Source organism: Crotalus tigris, unplaced genomic scaffold, assembly GCF_016545835.1.
Source record: "Crotalus tigris isolate CLP2741 ecotype Arizona unplaced genomic scaffold, ASM1654583v1 scf7180000018278.843604, whole genome shotgun sequence".
NCBI classification, from domain to species: domain Eukaryota; kingdom Metazoa; phylum Chordata; class Lepidosauria; order Squamata; family Viperidae; genus Crotalus; species Crotalus tigris.
In genome coordinates this window covers 668,615-684,935 of record NW_024096920.1, presented here as the reverse complement: position 1 = coordinate 684,935, position 16,321 = coordinate 668,615, and the positions used below count along the sequence as shown (strand labels likewise).

Below are 16,321 nucleotides of genomic sequence, written 5' to 3'. Positions count from 1 at the left end.
AGAAGCTCGCCTGATTCCTCTGGAAACCTGTCAATATTTTCAGAGAGTGAATAAGTTGGATCCCATTTGATTAAATATGACATGTTGCATCCCTTTAGTTTCCAGAGTTTTCTTGGAGTCTAATTTAAAATCAGTACAGGTAAATCCTCAACTTACAACAGTTTGTTTAGTGACTGTTTGCAGTTACAACAGCACCGATTTTCACACAACCGTTGCAGTATTCCCCTGGCCACGTGATCAAAAGACAGATGCTTGGCAACTGGCTCATATTTGTAATGGTTACAGTGTCCCGGGATTCTTTGGTCACCTTTTGTGACCTCCTGATAGGCAAGGTCAACGGAGAAGCCAGATTCACCTAACAACCATGATATTAACTTAACAACTGCAGTAATTCACTTAACAACTGAGGCGAGAAAGGTCATAAAATGGGGCAAGACGAATTTAACCACTCTCTCGCTTAACAACAGAAATGTTGGGCTCAGTTGTGGTCAGAAGTTGAGGACTATCCATGCAAGTAATTTCTCCTTCCATAAGGAGGAGTTACTAAAAGAGAGGGAAGGGAACAGGCAGCAGGGGCAGGTAAGGGATCAGCGGGGAGGGGGGGGCGGAATGGGGACCTGAGGCAAAATTGTGGGCCAAGATGCTGTGCTGGGTTATCAGAAGAGGGAAGATTCTGGGAGGATGGGGTGGGTGGACAAACTGGAGGCAGGAGGAGAGGACAATGTATATCAATTTTGCCGTGCTTGAACCTTAAAATCACTCTGGGAGCTCTCTAGATCAGTGGTTCTCAACCTTTTTAATGCCATGACCCCCCCCCCAACCGGTCGTAAGTCGAGGACTACTCAACCGGTCGTAAGTCGAGCACTACTCAACTGGTGCAGCACCGTTTGCAGAATGGGTCTTTTGGCGGGCTCAGCAGGGCAGAGACAGCCTGGACAATTCCTATTGGCTTTTGAAAGCCAATAGAATTAGACTCTATTCAAGAGAGTCTATTCTATTGGCTTTCAAAAGCCAATAGAATAAAAGGGAGTAGCACAGCTAAGGAAAAGGGGGGGGGGGGAAATGGCGGGCTGCATTGTTTGGCGACCTCCGTGAAATGGTCGTTCGACCCCAAATGGGGTCCCGACCCACAGGTTGAGAACCACTGCTCTAGATTTTACGTGTTCTGAACAACCAACAAGTTTTGGTTTTTACTTCAACTTAAGCCAGGGCTCATTTGAAATAGTTTGGCAGAACTTTCAGATTTGAAGCAAAGTGTAATGTTCTTACTGAAGATGCGTTGCTTCACAGCATAGTAAATAAAATTTTGTACATTTACGAAAACGCTAGGTAGGAAGATGAAGAATGCATTTCTAACAGGGTGGCAGAGAAGGAAATCACATAAGAGGATAATTGCCCCCTATGGCGTGTTGTTGATCTAGTGAACAGCTGCTGTTTTAATTGGTTGTAATTGTTCCATTGATATAGCAACCATACTGAGTCACAGCTTTTGTGTTACCGTGATCATATGTCAGCAGTGTTCAAGTTACACTATTGTGTTACTGTGCAACAGAGGTTGTAATGCAATAGAATATGTAAAGAACTGACTCCCACCATCTGGGCCCCTCCAGAACTACAGTTCTCCTCATTCCACCCCATGAGGGTAGAAGAAATTACAAAAGAAACATGGAGAGAGAGCAGCAGGTTGAGCTTTTGAAAATATACCACAAAAATTGTGGAATCTTCCCTCAGTATTTAAGAAATCCAAAGATAAACATGCAAGTAGTTTGCTGGTAAATGACATGTTACTGGACAATTTTCTGGATATGGTTCAAATCCCAAGGCTCAAGATGCTTTATGAAACACAGGAAAACAATTTAATTTGCCGAAATGGTTTTCCAAAACATTCATTGACAGTATTAGTAAGAGATCAAACTTCAGCCTTGCTGAGAGCTTTTTGATTGAAATGAAATATTACTACCTTTCTTTGGGGGGGGGAGGGAAACTGTAAAATGGGAATAAAACTGTCTTAACTCAAAGTGAATTATTTTTAATGTCTGTTAACTCAAAATGCATTATTTCATGTATGTTATATTTTCTCAATGAAATCTTACAGCAGATGTTGGCTACAGTAATTCCATGCTTGTTTACTGGCTTGCCATATTTTTAAAAAATGCTTCATGATATAAATAAAAGTAGAGAAGAAAGTTTCTCTTGCCAATGACTTCAGGATCTGTCAAGTATATAAATGAATACTGCTTTTCTTTAATCAAACCGTAGTAACTTTTAGAACAGGCGCCCAAATTGTTTTGTTTCCCTACTGCCTTTTTTTTCTTTTTCTTTAGAAATTTTGCTTGCTTGTTTGTTTGTAATTTAGGGGCTGCCTAACTTCAAATGGCTCTGGGTGATTTACATTTTAAAAGCAAGAACAATAAAAAATAAACAGCAAAACAAACAACCCCCCCAAAAAACCTATAAAGATTTGGTGACTGCCTGGGAAAACACTCAGGTTCTCAAAGACTTTTGAAACATCATTAAGGTGAAAGCCGAATGAATCTCTGGGGAGATATTATTTATTCCAGAGGGCAAGCATCACAACAGAAAAGCCATTTAATCTAAGAGCAACAGTTATCATCCTGCTGATTGTTACAAACTACTCAGGCAGCCTTTGGGGATAATGAGTACTGAAAGTGCTTTGCTGTTGAGAATCTTTTATGTTTGGAATGGGAAATAATTAACTAACTTATTCTTTGAATTTCAGGAAACTATTTGTAGGAGGCCTAGATTGGAGCACCACGCAAGGTAAATTAATCTGCCTCCTAGATTGAACATCCCAAGAAGGACATGTTTTAAGTTTTTTGTGGTTTCTTTTTGAATGGCACAACCCCAAGAAGCCATTCCCTAATGGTTCTGCATACTCTGTTCTCCTGTAAGAGAAAGAAAGAAGCGATAGGTAGTCTGGTCATCCTAAGGCTCAAATAGGAATCTTCAGAATTCTCCCTGGCCTAGATCATTAAAATTGTGTTTGTGTATATTGGCCCATTAACCACCACCATCACCATCACATCCCCCTTCAGTTGACCTTGTTAGTTTGTTCTGAACAGAGCTCCGCTATCTCTCAGCCCCGAATGGTTGGAAACCCATTTCAAGGTAATACTATTTTATACATTGCTCTCCTTGTCCTAAAGAAAGGGCTTATAACTGTGGTTGACTCGAGTCATTCTGGGCTTATTGCAGTGTGTCGAACACCATACTCTGAATGATGCAGGACAGGAAGGTTGAAATTTGCAAAAGCGTTTTTAGCTTACAAAATGGGGAGTGGGAGAAGAAAGAGCCGAATATTTGTTCCAACACTTGGAGGGCTCTGGAACTACGAAAGAAGCACTGGAGGGTCACATACTGTATTTTGCATCCCCAGAAGTATGTCTTCACTTGTACCTGAGAATATCCTCCTATAAAATTGCAAACTATTCCTGGAATGCATTTATTTCCATATTGGCCCCTATTCTATTTTTGACAAACTAATCTCAACAAAGTATGTTTTCCTTTAACAGAAACTCTTCGTAGCTATTTTTCCCAGTATGGGGAAGTTGTTGACTGTGTAATAATGAAAGATAAGACTACAAATCAGTCACGCGGATTTGGATTTGTCAAGTTCAAAGATCCCAACTGTGTGGGAACTGTCCTGGCCAGCAGACCCCATACGTTAGATGGCCGAAATGTAAGTTTTTCCACTCACGTGCAGGAATACAACTGAGTGTCAATTGACTGTTAAAATGAATATGATTAAATCATGCCTTTGAAGTGATAATGTCTTTGCTGAATCCTGACAGTACTGGAGACTCAGCTTTATTTTACATGCTGCCCCTATTATTTGAATATAATTTGCTCCCAGGTCCTGGACATTAGATGGAGAGCTTTTTGTTGATAGTTTTATTTGAGTTTATCTTTAGCGACCATTGTAGGTTTTTATTCTTTGCTAACATTATTTTTATTGTCTTAATATGCTATTGGTGTCCAGAGTTGCTTTCACCAGTTGGGCGTTCATATAAATTGATTTAATGTGTATATAAGAAGTCACTTCTTTATTACCACAATTATTGTCCTTTTCCCCCTTATTTGGGGAGTTACTGCAACATTCTAAATTCCTGAGTTAGCCATCATCAAAGTAAATATGATTGTAGAGTTTGGATCCACCAATGTTACTAAACTTTAACAGTGATTGTGTACTGCATTGACATATACCATTTAAGGCACAATAACTTGTAAAAAGAGAAAGTTTTTCTTTTGGTTTATAATTTCTTCTCTACTTGGTCATCTCCAGTTTTTCCTAATTTTCTCTGGCATGTGACCTTTCCGAGGTGACATTTTAACAAATTATTTTTTTTAGTAAAGCCTTCCTTTAATTCAGGTTCTTTTTTTGTGTCATAGTTCTCTAGTTTTCTCTAGGAGAATATAGCTTTGCTGGGTTGTACATGCCTCTACCTCTGTTGAGCCATGTTCTTTCCATTATTCCATCATATGAGCGTCTTAATATGTAATTTTATTCCACCATCTTGAAAATGAGGTGGCAGGAATTATTATCATATGCTAGCTTATTTTCTCAAATGCTGGTACCAGTAAGCCCTCTTCACTTGACAGATTGATCCCAAACCCTGTACACCTCGAGGAATGCAGCCTGAGAGAACACGACCAAAGGAAGGATGGGTAAGGAAGTGTCTTCACGTCGCTTCATATTATTCCTCTTCTTGGTGTCTTCATTGAAATGTGGTGTTCTCCATCAGAATGGATGTAGAATCCACTGATTGGATAATTTAATCCCTCCTGCTCAGACTAAGAAACAAAAAAACTTTGCCACGCCTCCTTCTGGGTGTGACTTTCCCCAGTTTTTTCTTAGTCTCGAGCTCAGCTAGACGCGTTTTGGAGAGGCTGCTTTCGGAAGGAGAGTCCTACAGCGAGTGGTTGGTTCTCAGGGGACACAAGCCTAGACTTCCCTCTCTGTGGGGACATGAGCGGCTTTAGTATGTCCCAATCAGTGGATTCTCCATCCATTCTGATGGAGAAAAGAGCCTTGTCTTACCTGAACGCTTTTTCTCATCAGGATGGTGTAGAATCCACACCCACCCTGTTAGTGTTAGTCTAGGCATGCATTTTTTTTTCTTGTTTTTGTTTGGAGCCTTGCGTCTGGATGCTTCGCCTCAAAAAAACTGGGGAAAGTCACACCCAGAAGGAGGCGTGGCAAAGTTTTTTTGTTTCTTAGTCTGAGCAGGAGGGATTAAATTACCCAATCAGTGGATTCTACACCATCCTGATGAGAAAAAGCGTTCAGGTAAGACAACGCTCTTTTTTTGTCTCCATGACCACAAAGCTTTGTTGTAAGCAGGCGTATCAAATGCAGATGTGCCAACCAAAAATAAATGAGAGTTTTCAGGAGTAAGCCCAGTGCTTCCAGCAGATTATAAAAAAAATGACATGTGAACTTTCAACTGTGTTTGGTGGATACATGCTATCATTCCACTGTGTGAGATTTAATATCAGGTAGGCGTGAAATCTCCCATTTAGAAATTACTCTAAACTTGCTCGAAACAAAAGTAGAAAACACACAGGAAACTACAGTTGGATCAGCAGTTACTATTTTTTTACAACTGTTAACAGTAGTTGATTTCAGCAAAAATGAATGAATATTACAGACCAGGAAAGGCATTGACCCAAATAATAAATAAATTCTAGAATAAAAATTTCTTAACTTCCTGCCGACTGCTTTTAGGTTTTATATAACCTGTTGGGCTTCCCTTTGATCTACCAATCCATAATAGAAGTTGCAAAAATTTGTTTTATAAAGTAGAAGATATTCTCAGAAAAGCAAGAGATTCTGCAGGAGAATTCACTTTTCAGCTAGGCTGGGTCCATATCATGAAGAGTTGTGTAACTCAGTTAAGTAAGGCAGGGTAAGTCAACCGTAGGTGTTTATCTAAATCAGTGGTTCTCAACCTGTGGGTCGGGACCCCATTTGGGGTCGAACAACCATTTCACAGGGGTTGCCAAACAACGCAGTCCACCATTTTTTCCCCCTTTTCCTTAGCTGTGCTACTCCCTTTTATTCTATTGGATTTTGAAAGCCAATAGAATAGACTCTCTTGAATAGAGTCTAATTCTATTGGCTTTCAAAAGCCAATAGGAATTGTCCAGGCTGTCTCTGCCCTGCTGAGCCCGCCAAAAGTCCCATTCTGCAAAAGGTGCTGCACCAGTTAAGTAGTCCTCGACTTACGACCGGTTGAGTTGTCCTCGACTTACAACCGGTTGGGGGTCGCGGCATTAAAAAGGTTGAGAACCACCGATCTAAATGTTCTCACTTAAATCATTTTTACTTATTTATTTAATTTATTTGCCACCCACCTCAAAGTTCAAAGCAATTCTGAATCATACTTCTTGCCTCCCTTAATTCTCCTTTGTTCTCCTTCAGCTCATTGCTTTTAATCTTCTTTTCTTCTCCCAGTTGTGTTGCCGTTGTTTTTACAGCACTGAAGTCCTCTTGCCCTACGAATCCCTGCTTTGCCCTTTCTTTTCATCAGCCTTTTCCTAGTCTTTTCTGTGACTCTGCTTTCCTGTGCATAAGCGAGTATAGCGGAGTTCTTTCCTTCCCTGCTTTTGTTTGTTGCATGTATTACATGTTGTTATTTTCAGTTCAGAAACCTTGAGGGGTAAGCAAGTAACACTTAACACTTTTACACTTCAGTTTGTTTATGCAGTCAATCGATCAATCTGTTTACTTTAAAATTTTTTAGAGCCGTCAGCTTTACCAGCATGAGATGAAATATTCTTGCCAATTTTCATATGTTGAGAGCATCCTGGCAACATTTCGACAAGGTCCCATTCGTCATCTTCAGGCTGGGGTCTTTGGCTTTGTGCTTGTGCAGGTGCAAGCACGAAGCCGAAGACCCCAGCCTGAAGATGACAACTGGAACCTCGTCAAAACGTCGCCAGGATGCTCTCAATCTTACACGGGAAAAGACCCGAATACACCAAGACCTGCATACCTATACCCGTGAAAATCTACGAAAACATATATATCTATATCTATCTATATCTATCTCAGTGGTTCTCAACCTGTGGGTTGGTACCCCATTTGGGGGTCGAACGACCATTTCACAGGGGTCGCCAAACAACGCAGTCCGCCATTTTTCCCCCTTTTCCTTAGCTGTGCTACTCCCTTTTATTCTATTGGCTTTTGAAAGCCAATAGAATAGACTCTCTTGAATAGAGTCTAATTCTATTGGCTTTCAAAAGCCAGTAGGAATTGTCCAGGCTGTCTCTGCCCTGCTGAGCCCGCCAAAAGTCCCATTCTGCAAACGGTGCTGCACCAGTTGAGTAGTCCTCGACTTACGACCAGTTGAGTAGTCCTCGACTTACGATCGGTTGGGGGTCGTGGCATTAAAAAGGTTGAGAACCACTGATCTATCTAAACCTATCTACAGTATATCTATATCTATCTATCTATCTATCTATCTATGGAGAAATCCTTGTTTCAATACAACTCTCCCTTTTCTGTTGGTAGAAAGGATCCAGGAGTGATAGCAAGTCTCATAAAATTTTTGTTGGTGGGATCCCTCACAACTGTGGTGAAACGGAGCTCAGGGAATACTTCAAGAAGTTTGGAGTGGTGAGTTATTGTGATGGAATACATTATTTCATGAAGGGTGTTGTCCTTCACCTTCTAATTCTTTAAAATATTACTTTTTTTTCATTTGGTGGGATAAATAAGTTAAATAAGACTGTGGCTGGTTGATGTTCATTTTTTTAAAAAAATGATAGTTACGTTACAAAAGCCCTTCATTCTAACTTATTCTGTTTGAATGTTTCTGAGCTTATGTTTTTAATCTCTTTTTCTGGCATTTTTATTAACTGGACACCATGTAATTTGGCAGTATATATATATTTTTTTTGATTTTGCAACATTAGGAAAGCTTTGTTACATGTTTTCCTCTCATATCATTTCAACAGTAATTTTGCTGCAGAAATAATATTTTGTTGAGGGGAGAATTGGTGGGTAAACCATAACTTAAGTAACAGTCTGAAGCCTTTAGTAAGGGACTTGGCAACCTTTTGTTTACATAATAATAAAATTGATAAAATTTGCAATTGTTGCCTTGGATCTTTTGCAGATCATTTGTTTTGTTTTCATATGATTTGATTTTGGCATTTTAGCCAAGTTTGAGTCCCAATACCTTAGTGCAGACTTGTCAAACACAAGGCCCGGGGGCCAGATGCGGCCCGTGAAGTGGTTTCATGTGGCCCGTGAAGCCATCCTGGAAACAGTGAGAGAACGGCCCCTGCTGCCTTGGCCCAGACTGGCTGGGAGCCAATGTACAATTTTGTGGTGGCCATCTATGCTGAAACGCATTCAGTCTTAGCTCCACAAGGCTGTCTGGAAGCAGCGAGGAATCAGCCCCTGCAGCATTGGCCCCACCCCCTGGGTGCATGCCGGGGAGGTGTCACCCTTTGTGAGGAATGAAGAAATGGACCATGTCTTGGCACTTGCCCCAGTCCCACTCCCTTCTGCCAGAGACCCTCAGATCTGTCCCACTCCTGCCAGACCCCCACAGTCACCCTTGACGCGAACGATGTAGAGCTGGCCATGCCCACCCAGTAGGCCACACCTACTCCATCCACGCCCACCCAGTAGGCTGCACCCACCCAGCCCCCCAAGGGCAACCGCAATGCTGATGCAGCCCTCAATGAAATTGAGTTTGACACCCATGCCCTAGTGTTTAGGGATGGCGGATGTTTTAATGTCAACCTATTTGAAAGATAGTAGATTAGGAATTTATAATAGGAATATAAGGCGATGTTGCCTATTGAATTGTATCGTATTGTATTGTAATATGATAGTCTATTCTTGATCCTGGGTGTTAATACTCAGGGTTTCAGGCCTTTTTGCATAAGCAGGACGGACTAACAAAATACCAACTCAGATCTCCCACCCCAGACAACTTTTTCATTGCCTCTTTGACAAGATAGTTCAGTTTTCATTAAATATTCACACACTTTGCACTGGGTTATATTACTTTCCTCCTGAGCTCACCACTACCCTTTAATTTTCTTTCTCCTCTTCCCATAATAGGTAAGTAAACATACTTCATTACATAAACAAATGCAATTTATCATTTTATTTGTAAGATCCTTGTTATGCAGCAGCCTTTTCTAGTCTAAATACCTTTAAATATTATGGGCCCTAGTTCCCATAATCCATCATAATTGGCAATAACATTTGGGAATGGTGTGGGATACAGTCCAAAACTCTGAAGGAAACCAGGTTTTATATGTTAATATAAAATAGTATGAGAGGAGTCACAATCTCTAAATGCTGTCTTACGTCTCCACTCCAGTCCCCCAGTGCTAATTTATTTATTTATTTATTTATGAGACTTATATACCGCTTTAAGTGCAAACACTCCCTAAGCGGTGTACACCAATAAGCAATGTATATATATATTTACATAGCCCCCAACCATCTGGGTCCTCATTTTACCTACCCCAGAAGGATGGAAGGCTGAGTCAACCTTGAGCCGGTGAGATTTGAACCGCTGACCTGCTGAACACAGTCAGCTAAAGTGGCCTGCAGTACTGCACTCTAACTGCTGCGCCACCTTGGCTCTACTATCTACTATTTCTGCTAAATTATGCCTATTAGCTTTCGTTATAGGATTCTATTAAATCAACAAAGCCTATCAAAACCATGATGGCAAGTAAAGATAAAAAGATTACCAGTACATGCACTGTAAAATTTTCTATAGCTTGACTTCTTATCAAAAAGCTTCACTTAATGAGAGGCCTGGTTTGCACACTATGCCATTGTCAGCCATTAGGTGGCTTATTATATTTTGCTTAACATGTCTGAACCATGGTAATCGCATCCTATTCATGACATCATGTTAAACTGTAGTTCAAGCATGGCTTATTCCACAATGTGAAGCTACTGTTAGGGCATGTCAGCAATGAAGTCCAGAATAGCAAGTACTCCAGCATTTTAGAGAACTAAATTTTTATATGACTGACAGAGAAAAATGTTTGATGAAACTAGGGCTATCATCATGTTTTCTATTTCCTCTTTAAGAGATACTTTTATTTTCATAATTTGAGGTGATAAAATCTCCAAATTAATTCTCTCCCCAAAATACACGCAGCTTCACCCTGAGGGATGGAAGGTGAATAGTGATACATTAGAGAAGCACTAAAATTTTCCCCTCTTCGGAATTACATATGGAGCCTAAAATGCAGAACTATTCCTAAACTCTTGCTATACAATATTACTGGTACATTTTTAAAAAGATAATGTGAAAGAAATTAGCAGTGTAGGTTTATTGGATAACTTTCTTGAAAATAAACAGGGAGCCAGTGCAATATGGAAAAGGGCTAGTGGAATACAGTGGGTAAATACAGCTGTCTCATGTAGCTGTACTTTAAAATAGTTTATATGGCAAGAGGACCATTTACATCTTGCCAACCTGGAACTATACTTATTTTTATTTGTAGTAAGCTTAACTACTTTTAAGAGGGGTTAAGCTTTTGAACGCTTTCTAGAGCAGGGGTCCACAACCCGCGGTCCGCGGACCGGTAGCAGGCCGGCAATCTGGCCGCACGAACAAGCAAAGCCCCATCTGTGGGATGGTGGTCTGTGGAAAAACCTTTCTCCATGAAACTGGTCCCTGGTGCCCAAAAGGTTGGGGACCTCTGTTCTAGAGAACCCTGGCAGATATGGATTGAGTTATTTCACTAAGCTTTATGTGATATGTCTAAGAGCTTTCAACAGTTTGCAAAATAAAGCAGCCAGTGTGCCAAAAGTGCTTTTTCAAAAGACAACTGGACTTTCTTTGTTTTCTTTGAAGACATTTCACTTCTCATCCAAGAAGCTTCTTCAGTTCTGAAGAACTGAAGAAGCTTCTTGGATGAGAAGTGAAACGTCTTCAAGGAAAACGAAGAAAGTCCAGTTGCCTTTTGAAAATGCACCTTTGGGACAACCATGACCTGAATGACTGAGAATCTCCATAGGCAAACAGCCAGTGTAGTATAGTGGTTAGGGTGCTGAGCTTGGAGAGACCTAGATTCAGATATGCACTTGATTGTGGAACTTCTTGAATAACTTCAATCCATTTATTTTCTTTCTCTGCCTAACCCGCTTCACACCAAGTACAGTAAATTGATACTACCGCGTTTCCCCGAAAATTAAGACCCAACCGGAAAATAAGCCCTGGTATGATTTTTTCAGGATGCTCGTCATATAAGCCCCACCCCAAAAAGAAGCCCCAGTTAAGATTGTCAGCCAGACAGATGCATTTAGTACCGTATTTCCCCGAAAATAAGACCTAACCGTAAAATAAGCCCTAATGCGTCTTTTGGAGCAAAAATTACTATAAGCCCCGGACTTATTTTCAGGGAAACACAGTAGATGTAAAATTAGGGTAGACCTTAGGTAAATTTGTCTTGAACTCACAGAAAAGGCAAAGTACAAATAAAGGGGATCAAGAGGTGTTTATAACTGACCAGCTGGATCAGAAACTTGACATTCCTTTTGGGAGAGGACAGTTGTCAAGGCATAATTGGATAGGCCCCAAAAGGGAATTAATTCACAATAGGATTTCCATTTGGTAATTTGAACCTAGGCAACTAAACAGTCTTCAAATTAACACTAAAACCTCACCCCGCATATTCCTTTTCATTATGTAGTTGTCCTTTGGGTCGAAAAGGCCTCCCTAGGGAGAAATTTGCAGCTTTTAGGACAAATGTTCCTTAAAAGCCCTTGAATGGTCAATATGTTCCCTTCTTTCCAATGATCTTTTGCTCTGCTGTTCTTCCAGCAGCATAGGCTCAACCTCCTCTGGTGTAAAGTAGCTTCTTGGTGCTCAACAAAAGAGCCTCTATATATGAGAAGCTCTTTGTTTTCTTTCTAATTAGGGGAAAAATATCCCTCTAGTGTTTACAGATTAACCCTACCTCTTTTTTTCTGATTTAAAGAATCACAGAAAAACCTCAAGTATAAAGTTGGGACACAGTGATGGCTCTTCCACACATTGTTCAGCTTCTTTTATAGGGTGTGAAAGAAAGAGGGGTTGCTTGGGAAATGGGGTTGAAAGTTGAGGGAAGCACGCTGTCTCCAGGTAGAAGAAAGTCTAATCAGGAGCTCTGTATTTTTTCCTGCCTTCCATCACACTGTAGCAGTCTCTAAATTGCCTCTTGAATACATGAGCAAATCAAAGGTGAGTAAAGATAGTTATTGCGTGACAGCTACTTAGGCTCACAGGCTCTGTCACCTTAGGGAGTTGAATTACCTGTTTAAAATAATTACAAAGACATATTGCAAAGTATACTTTACCCAGTGTTCCTTGTTTGTTCGTCTGATTAAGGCATCAGTCCTCATTCCCCAGAGCTACCTGCTTTTCTTCCTTTTTTAATAAGATGTTTTTCTGATGCTTCAGCACAATTAACCATGGCCACATCTGTTGAATGCTTTCAGAGGGCTCAGAGTTGTAGATCATGTCCCGGATTCTCAAGACGGGCCTTGCCTTGTCCTGTTGGTATTTAAATGACTGATTATTCGTAATTATTCAGTGCCAGTAATAATAGTAATGGCTGCATACTCCTACTGTTAAAGTGAGAAGATTCAAATGCAAAGAGACTGGCCTCAAGTCTATAAGACATAATGCCGGAGGAAGTTTGTTTCCTTTCGATTTTCTTCCTGTTGGGAAGAAGTTATAATGGCAGCTCCAGTGCTAGTATACTATGTTTGGAGGCAGCAGTGGGAAGATTGTGGATTTCGCCAATCAAAGTCTTCTTAATATACCCACGATACTACTATGTATTTGTGTCTTTGACCTATATTGGCAGGAGTTCCTCTGAAGCCAAGGTACTGACCAAAGTAGCCAGGCTGGGCAATCTGTATTGTGTTTTGTTAATGCACAAGGAAGCAAGCCCTGAAAAGTTCCTCCATATCAAAGCCCCATTTGAAGAAAGGAGCCTGATTTGTGGAGGTTTATCCACAGTTAGCCACATAGCAAAAGTTCAGGATAGAAGATAATATTTGTAGCTTAAAGTTGAACCGTGGGGCCCTTGGTGCCCTCAGAGCTTGGTTATTTTCCTGCCGACATTTTGTGACCAAACTAGGTGACATCATCAGTGCGACACTGCCCTGCATCAGCGCTGATGATATCACCTAGTTTGGTCATGAAACGTCTGCAAGGAAGCAAACTCGGAGAGCACCAAGGATCCCACAGGAAAGGTTCAGTTATATATTTTTTTTATTTCACTTCATCCTGCTGATAAAGGTTCGTCTGATAAAAATTACATTCCTCTAATAAAATCATTAGTAGAATTTTCCTTTTTTTTATCTTTTTCAGGTTACCGAAGTGGTAATGATCTATGACGCAGAGAAACAGCGACCCCGAGGTAAAGAAGAATCTAGTTAACCTTTGAAATTTCTTTATCCTCTTCCTGTGTCAGATGGCAAACTTACACAACATCCACATATATATGTATGGACATGTGTGCTCATATATGTATATATGTCTTTTGCAAGCTGCCTCGGGAATTTATTTCACTGAGCAGACTTTCACAGAGGCTTTTCATGCTATTTCATCCTGTATTATGTTTTTTGAAGTCAGATACCACATTGCCATGTTGTTCACTTATACCAGTCTGAAAAGGTGTTTTCCTTAACAAAGGCATGGCACCTGTGTTGATCGGCTCCTTTCAAATAACTGAGCACAAAGCCATGAGACGGAGTAACTGGATACCTTTGATTTTTCCACCTTTAAAAGTAGGCACCATTAGAACCAAGGGCCTATTTTTGGTTTTAGGACAGGAATTATTGTGAGGTGCCAGACTGGAACAGATGTTATGCTTGCTACATTTCTCACATTTTCTTTTCTTTAAGTGGCTACAGCTGAAATTTGGAGCCAAAAGCCATTTGTTGCTTGAAACATTCTGTGGATGGGAATAAATGTGGCAACTTTTAATTTTATGATGCCGCTTGTATGTTGGAAAAAGCAACTTCCTTAGTTTGGCAGACCTGAGCCACTTAACCTAATTCGTTTTTGGTCCCAGCAGAAAGTGGCCGTTGTGTTCCCCAGCTGTTCATCCCACTAGTCAACTTTCAGTAATTTTTTTTTTTTAAGAAGCAATACTTTTAAAACATCATCAGTGTGAGTTGCATTTCAACCACACAATAGCATGTGAAACATGCTGGAAAATAGTTTGCCATCTGGACTTTCCACTTCTCCTTCTTGTTTCTGTTATTTAAAGAAATACATATATATATATATATATAATATATAAATTCTTCACTTCATATTTATTAAGTGTTAAGTATTAGTTTTATCTTTAATTTAGACACATCTTTAGTGACATATATAAGTGTTTCATAGTAAAAGTACAGTAAACATTAAGTTCTTTCTTTCCCTCTCTTTTCTCTCTCTCTGTAAACTGATTTTTGATTAATATCTCTTTAGATTTCTTCTCTCTAGGTGATAGATTATCACAGAGGTACAGGCCATTTCCACAAACGGAGGAGGGACCGGGCTTTGTCTTTAATGGAGTGTAAATAAAAGTTTTTACTATATGGTGTGGGAGGAGCTACGAGGGGCAGTTGCTCTAATTTGTTTTGTGACAGCTTTGCACTATTTCAACAGAAAAATTCACCGACACAGCAAAGAGCAGCATCTTTATGTACATACCTCTGTGTGTACTTACATACTTAAGCTAGTAGAAGAAATCAACTATAGGAATTCTGCCTATCCAGTCCGTCATTTTGTTCCCCCATTGCAAAAACAAAACAAAACCCCGACATAGGAATCTTGGAAGCAAGGCACATGAGCAAAGGATCTTGTTATCTTTTGCATCAGTCCACCCCATATTCAGTAAATAAAATGTAAACCTAACGTATTTCTGATGGATGGCCCTGAAAGTCTTGACCTGCCCACATACTATCACAGAAATACTTTTAATTGACCTATAAAGCCCTTTATAAAACACCTGCTGTCTAATCGTCCGTTCTTTCCCTTTTCTAAGCTGCAAACCTACATTGCCAAATGTGCTGCTCCTCCAAAAGACTTTGAGCTGGAGGAAATTGGTCCACTTGACAGCAGCTCTCCGTGTGGGCACAATATTGTAACCTCTTGAGGATTGCCAAAGAGGGGTAGGGCCACTAAAATGCTGCCTTTGCAACTTGGCTTACTTTGTTCAGTGTTCAGCTAGTTCTTCAATGTTCATCTACAGTTCAATAGTTCAATCTTACATTCCAGGTACAAGCAAACTCCTTTGAGCATGTAGCTTACAGTACCTGCTTCTACCTGTACTTACTGTTCCCATTATGGTCTTATGCCTCTTCTCCTTTAAATAAGTGTGATCAGCAAAATCAGACAGCAGGCCAGTAAAACGAATATATTTGGCACTATGATAACCCACAAAGGCTGCCTATAAGATTGCTAGGAGAACTTCTTTATTTCCAAGTAAAACTCTTAAGCCTATTTTAAAAAGATCCTATGTTTCTTGTTTTTTTTTTTCAACAGTTGTCTGAATCTTACATGCCCTCTTGCTTTTAATTATGCGTTTGTTCATTAGCGAAATCAGCCAGTGGGTTCAAGTCCGAGCTGTAATGCTTAAAACACAATTCTTCTCCAAGACTAATAACCTTCCCAATTGGGTTGCACTAAGTCTGGTTGCAAGACCTGTGGGTGAACAGCTAAGTTGCTTGAAGCAATAAAGTCATCTCAAAATAAGAATGGCTCTCTAGTCCTGGAATACAGCATTGTCACCCTCATAAATCAGTTTTATGAACCTGACATTTAATATGTCTTTACATGAGATTTTGTTTCCAAAATCTGAATAATCAAGCTGAAAAAATAGCCAGGTTAATTGTGTTATTAGAGAGAATATAGATAATTTACCCAGCATATTGAAGTTTTTTTTAATCAGTGTGAGAATTGCATATACCGTAGTTAAAAGAAATTTAATTATGCCTAAACACAGTTGTCAATCAAGCTAAAAAGCCTAATCTCCTTTGAATTACATCAACTTGGAGTTGGCTTTACAGACCTTGTATCTTGCAGAATTCCGCTCTCTCTTTTTTAATCTCCTCTCTCAGAGAAATGTGCAATTTGGTTCTGGGTATTCAAAGAGCATGCATACATTGACTGGACCCATCATCTCCATCTCATCTGAGCTGTTGAGGAACCAGATGGACTTTCCTTGCCTCAAGTGTCATCATTGGACAGTTGGACCAAATTGAAAAGAGGCAGAGAATATCTCTCCATTGAAGTACCTGGCTGATTATAGCATGGACAGGCAACCT

General features: G+C 40.1%; 1 protein-coding gene across 3 annotated transcripts in view; it reads left to right on the top strand.

Annotated features, from left to right (window-relative positions):
• DAZAP1 (DAZ associated protein 1) overlaps positions 1-16,321 on the top strand; it is a 71,189-nt gene that overhangs the window by 32,620 nt on the left and 22,248 nt on the right. For 2 of the 3 annotated variants that reach the window (XM_039349497.1, XM_039349498.1), the window contains exons 2-6: positions 2,741-2,781; positions 3,534-3,700; positions 4,621-4,686; positions 7,535-7,639; positions 13,371-13,419. In XM_039349497.1, coding sequence (XP_039205431.1) covers positions 2,741-2,781; positions 3,534-3,700; positions 4,621-4,686; positions 7,535-7,639; positions 13,371-13,419 — 428 coding nt within the window. Of the gene's footprint in view, positions 1-2,740; positions 2,782-3,533; positions 3,701-4,620; positions 4,687-7,534; positions 7,640-13,370; positions 13,420-16,321 lie in introns of those variants that run through there. The other variant, XM_039349499.1, reaches the window with a different exon arrangement.